At 64.1% G+C, this 6,103-nt stretch overlaps 1 protein-coding gene across 1 annotated transcript; it reads right to left on the reverse strand.

Annotated features, from left to right (window-relative positions):
• Positions 1 to 46: 46 nt before the first annotated feature.
• On the reverse strand, positions 47 to 5,920 carry TMEM240 (transmembrane protein 240). Its single transcript, XM_081488280.1, has 4 exons — positions 5,638 to 5,920; positions 5,303 to 5,409; positions 905 to 1,113; positions 47 to 765 (listed from the first exon to the last, which is right to left on the reverse strand). The coding sequence occupies exons 1-4, from the start codon at positions 5,692 to 5,694 to the stop codon at positions 617 to 619; spliced, it is 522 nt and encodes a 173-aa protein (XP_081344406.1). The 5' UTR covers positions 5,695 to 5,920; the 3' UTR covers positions 47 to 616.
• Positions 5,921 to 6,103: the final 183 nt, after the last annotated feature.

Genomic DNA, 6,103 nt, shown 5'->3' on the forward strand with positions numbered 1-6,103 from the left:
CTGCCGTGGGGGTCCTGGGGTCAGAGGTGAAAGAAGAGGCAGAGGCTGGAGCTTTCTGGAGAATTTACTGACCAGCAGGGGTGGGAGTCACAGTGAGGCGCCCAACCGGGGATGCCCTGGGCAGGGTGGCCGCACTTGGCCACAGCAGGGCTTGGGGGCCTTATTGCTGGGCCGGGGCCTAACCCGGGCCCCTGCCCCACGCCCCTACTGCGGGCCCTGCGAACGCACACGCCTCATGCACGTGCTCCCGTGTGCAGACATGGGCGCACCAGGGTCCCACCCCTTCGCTGCCGCGCCCGGCTCCCGGCCGCACTCCCCTCCAGCAGAGCTGGCTCCAGCTCCAGGAACCAGACAGATGGACGGAGAGACATACGCAGGCGCACAGGAGGCCTCCGGCTTCAAGCAGCAGACGTGGTCCCAGGCTGGGCACGCGGCCCCGCCTGCGTCCCAGGTGCCACCGCCCCCGCCCCACCCCGACCCCCTTTATAAAAAGAAGAGGAGACAGCACCTTCCGCCGGACGCGCCCGACGGCCTTGGGCGCCCTGGCCCCGGCCGGCCGTCCAGTCCCGTGAGCGTGGGCGCGGTGGCCGGTGGCCCCGCGAGTCCTGCGCGCGGCTCAGAGGTGCCGCGGGCTCGGGTGGCCATTGTGGTAGAGTTTCTGCTTCACGTGCACCATGTTCCCAGCCGCCTCCTCGAACGGCCTGTGCGGCCGCCGGCCCAGCTCCCGCAGGCTGCAGAGCTTGGGCAGCCAGGTCCACGAACCGTCTGCGGGGTGGGGGACGCGGTCAGGGTGCGGGCGTGGTGAGCGGGGCTTGGGCTCGGGGAGGGGGCTGTGGGCGTGGCTCTGGTGGGCGTGGCCCCGGCACGGACAGAGCCCTGCCCACGTGCCCGCGCCGGCACTCACCGTAGCGCCGGCCGGCCCTCCAGGCGCGCACGGCGCAGTGCAGGACGCCGTCCATCCACACCAGGAACCAGCTGATGCAGAACCCGAGTAGCAGCCCCAACATTAGGTCGATCTCCTGCTTGGTGACGTTGTCCGTCACGAAGTAATTCTCGGAGGCGTCCACCACAGACTGGTCCCCGTCGTACGGGATCACGTAGTGGACGTGGTGCCTGGGGGCGGCAGGGCGGGCTGGCACCTGTCCCGCGGGGATGGCGGGGACCCCGCAGTAAGCCGCACCCGTTCACCTGCTGGGATCTTTGAAGCAGCCCTTGTGGGGAGCTGAGGTCGAAAGGGGCCAGCCCATCGCCTGGGACCCAGGTCACTGGTGGGTCCCAGGCGGGAGGCTGGAGGCTGCCCTGCCCAAAGGGTGGGAGTGTGCGAGGTCAGAGGTCAGCACGAAGTTCAGTTGCCCATATGCATACCCTCCTCCCTTCTCCTCCTAGCCCGGGGCTCAGGGGCGACCCCTAAGACGCCACAGGCACACAGCTCAGGTAAAGGCGTTCCAGTGTGAGAGCCCAGGTAGGGTATCCCTGCCCAGTGAGAGTCACAGCCCACAGGTGGGCCTGGATCCTGGCCACTGCCCCCCTGGCCTCTCCCGCCCAACCCTGCAGTCACCCTGCCCTCTCCTCCAAGGAAAGCCACAAGTGATGAGCCTGCCTTTGGCTCCCTATCCCTCGCAGGAACCTCCCCTGCCCCTACTGTCTGTGCTGGAGGCCCAAGGGCACCCCTGGAGCTGCCCCACACAGGTCCCTGATCCTGGGATGGGAGCCGTAAATGACCTCTTGGATGACCACGGCCCCTGGCATCCCAGCACCCATCAAGGCTGGGCTGTTCCCCTCAGCCTCCCCTCCCTCGACAGTCCAGTCTGAGGCCACTGACCCCTCCAGGCCCTCTTCTGCCTCTGACGGCCACAACGAACTTTCCCCACAAAGCTCTCTCCAGCCTGCCCAGATCCTCTCTTCCTCCAGGAAGCCCTCTGGGCCTAGCAATCCTGGGGATCCTAGGCGAGGTGGCCCTGCCCAGAAGACCAGTACCCAGGACACCAGACTCGGAACTCCACATCCTTCACTCTCGCAGGAGAGCTGGAGAGAAGTAGCTGCTGGCCTTGGGTGCCCAATGCACCCTGAACCCCGAGTCACCCTCACCAGCTGTGGCCCCTCCTCCAGTCCTGAAGGGTTGTTGCCACCCTGGGGTCCTCCTGCCTGGTTCTCTTCCTACTGAGCCCCTCAACTGGCTTCTCCAACCTTCCACCCCCACCAAGTCCTCGCCCTCCCCACCACGTCTGCTCCGAGTTCCAGCTGCCTACATGGCGTCTCCACGTGGGATCTACAGACACCTCAAACTTGCACCTAAAAATAGCTCCTCCCTCCCCAAGCCCGCCTCTCCCCATCTGCCCTTCAGTTACATGTCGACACCTCTGCCTGTCTCCAGCTAAGAGTCCCTGTCCCCACCTCACAACTGGACATGCTCCACGCCCCCTCCTCCGCAGAGGACCTTCTCAAAAATGGTAAACCCCACAGGTCATCCCTGACCCCAGGCCCCTACAGCTCCTCCCTCACAGACAACCTGCGCCAGCAGGGGCCACCCAGCCCCTTCCTCCCAGTGGGGATGGCAGCCCCTTTTCACACCCCTCTGCTCCCCCTGGGGACTCCTGGGGCCCATCCCCCTCAGCTAGTCTGGCGTGTGACCAGGCCTGGGGGGGGATGCACCTTGGCCACCACAGCCACATGAGCAGACCCAGCTTATTTGGGAAGGACTGCCTGACACATGGCAGCCATAGCTCATGTGATCACATTTCACCAATAGCTCTTATCAGTCATCAATGAGAGACAGAGAATTCTTGATGACTGCCCACAGTGTATAGCAGTGGCCAGCCCCCAGGAGAGGATGCCCTTAGTCACCTGTTCACAGTCCTACTGCCCTGACCAGGCCAGGCCTTCCGGCAGCTGAGAACACTGAGCTCCTGCCTCCTGCGCTACTGCCTCCTGGGCCCCCATAGGGAAGGTCATCCTCGGGACCACCACTTCCCACCCATGGACAGGGCAGGAAACTTGAAGATGGGGTTGCTTAGGAAGCCAGAAATGCCCCTGCAAGTAAGATGAGGCCAGGGCCCCAATTTTACCTAGGGGCCTGGGACCTCCAGGGGATGGAAGGTGCCCCCATCATTGGTCTGGCATCTGCCACTCATCCCCTGCCCCTTGCCCTTCTCCTTCCTCCAAGTCAGGCAGACCTTGGGGGGCGGGTGGGGATTCAGGTCACCCATGTGCACACGTATTTCTGTGATGTGTACATACATGTGTCCTGCCTGGGCCACGCATGTTGCATGTGTCTACCTGAGGTTGGACGCATGTTGTGTATACACGCCAGCCACATGCACAGGACCCAGCGTGTATACCATGAATTCGGCCCATGAGCTCCACATGTGTGCATGGGCACACACGCTTGGGGCTGAGCATGGTGCGTGTCACATGGAGATGCACATGCACTGGGCTTGCACACAGCCCTCCTCTGTGGGCCCCACGGCATATGCATGGTGAGCGCCCACAGACAGCCTATTGGCACGCACGCTCCACAGCATTTATACACATGTCCTCTGCATAAAATTATACATATTGGCATGTGGAAGGCACAAGTGTGTGTGCACTTTCTCTGCACATGGGGTGTACACACAGGTAGACTCCATTGTGGCAGTGCATGGACATGGTTTGTACACAGAGGCCTCATATGCAAGCCTGTGCCCTGCAGACATTTACCACACCCACAGGGCGCACACGGTGCTGTATATTGTTACACACATGTACTGTGCATACACATACATGTTGTCAGTGTACAAGAATAGTTTGTACACTGAATTTTACATCCTGTATGCGGCAGTGTGTACAGAGCACACACACATGAACACATACACACGCGGAAACACTCAACGCTACAGTTGGGTGGCTCTCGTGTTGTTTGTGTCTAAACTGTGTACGCAGGCCTCGCTGCGGCTTGCACTCCATGGGGATTTCTTTTACACCATCCATGTGTACTCTGGACATTACCTATGATGCATACACACACCCTGAGCAAATACACGCTGAAAACACACCCTGTCTGCCCAGACGGCCCCGTGGTGTGATGTTCCTGGCACATATGTGCCGGTCACACTACCACAGCCCTTACATGGAAAATAGGCCTTATTAATGTCGATGGAGCCGAAGCTTCGGCCAGTGCCGTGCATATCTCCGGTGTCCGGGAGGGTCTCGGGACCCTGCTCACACCCCAGTCCACCTTGGCCCAGTTAGTGTGGAGCTGACCTGCCATTCCTCAGCCTCGGAGTGTGTGCTTGGGGCAGGAGTACAGGGACCTCAGGGGGTGTGGCCACCCAGCCGACACTCAAGATGATTCTTGGCCAGCGCAAGGCACACGTGAGGGCCATCTACACGCCTGTCTCCACCTGCCCTGACGCCCGTGTTCTGCTTCAACAGCCGGTCTGCACACACAGGCATGTAGCATGTTTAGTGAGGCATGAAACTGATCTCTCACACACACCCCTAGCCCAGTATGTGTGCACACATCCCTGGAGCAGGAGTGCAGGGCAGGGTCAAGAACACAAGTTCCCTACCAGCCACATGGCCTCGGGCAAGTCCATCTGCTCAGCCTCTGTCCACTCTCCCGGCCCCAGCGTGTGGGCTTCCTGAGGGGCTGAGGGACTGCTGCGTGTGCGCACATGTATATGCACAGACAGTACACACATGCGCGTCTCATGAGAAGATGTTTATTTCATACATGGACATACAAACATGCATGGCCAGGAAGACTCCATCACTACATGTGCACAGAATGGGGGGGGTGTCACAAAGTGGGCACAGGGGCCTGGGTGCTCCCCTCCCTCTGCTTGACCTTGAGCAGACTCCACCCCCGGCCTCAGTTCCTCCTGGACAACCGAGGGGGTTGGGCAGATGCCCCTCAAGGGAGGCCTTGCCCACCTTGACCTTCTGCTCCTCCCCCTAGCTGGCTCCCAGGAAAGTTCAGGGACAGAGCTGGGGGCTCCAGGAGGAGGAGGGTGTCCTCTGTAGGCAGGAGCCCTCCTGAGACACCAGGCTGGGCGGCTGTTCTCCTGCCTCCAGGCCTTGGACCAGTTCTGCCCATCACCCTGTGGGCCCTTTCTCTAAAGGCCATATGGGAGGGGGTCCTCTCCCCTCGCGGAACACCCTGTGCGGATGGAGCCTGGCAGGTCCTTCCCCCACCCAGCCTGGCAGAGCCTCGGCAGCCCCCACCAGCGTAGCCCAGCTGGGCCCTGCAGCCCGGCCTGCGTGGGGCTTGCCAATTCCACCAACATGTGTGATCACGCGTGTGCCCCTCTGGGCGCAGACTCACCGGCCACAGTTGCAGTGGCAGACGCGGTCCTCGCCCCGCAGGTGCGGGAGGATGTAGTTGTGGAATCGGTCCAGCAGCGCGTTCATGTCCATCAAGCACGCGATGGCCTGGAAGAGCCCATGACCGGTCAGCGCCGAGGGGCGAGCGGCTGGGCCGGGGCCCCCAGGCCGGGGCCAGCCAGCGCACTGGGGACGGGGGAGCGCAGGGCAGCCGGGGGTGGGGGAGCGCAGGCCGCGCGGGCCCGTAAACAAGGCGCGGGAGGGGGAGGCGGTGCGCGGGCGCGGGAGGCGGGAGCAGGTGCGGGGAGCGGGCGCGCGGGAAGCCCCTCCGCTCACCATCACGATCGACGCCCCCAGAATCATGAAGATCATGGTGTTCGCGCTCATGGACATCGGGCGGGGCCGGGCCGGGCCGGAGCGCCGCCCCCCGGCCCCGGCGCCCCCCCGGCCCCGGCCCGATGCTGAGCCCCCGCCGCCTCCGCAGAGGTCAGCCCGCCGCGCACCCACCGCTGCCGGCCGGGGAGGAGGCGCGGGACTGGCGCGGGGCAGGTTACGCGGCGCTCCTGGGGTCCTCGGCCGCCCGGCCCGCGCGCTCGCCGCGCCCGCCGCGCTCCGCTCCGCCCTCGGCCCTGCCTCCCGCCCTGCGCGCGGCGCGGCTCCGGCCCCCTCCCCCTGCGGCCTCCCCCGCGCCCGCCTCCCAGGAGAGACCTCGCCGCCCACGGCCGCCCGCCCTCGAGACGCTGGCCGGACCCCTCCCCGGGGGCCGCAGGGCCCGCTCGCCCCCATGTGGCTAGGGCCGGCC

Source organism: Giraffa tippelskirchi, chromosome 5 (assembly GCF_054371585.1).
Source record: "Giraffa tippelskirchi isolate mGirTip1 chromosome 5, T2T-mGirTip1v1.2.pri, whole genome shotgun sequence".
Classification (NCBI taxonomy): Eukaryota; Metazoa; Chordata; class Mammalia; order Artiodactyla; family Giraffidae; genus Giraffa; species Giraffa tippelskirchi.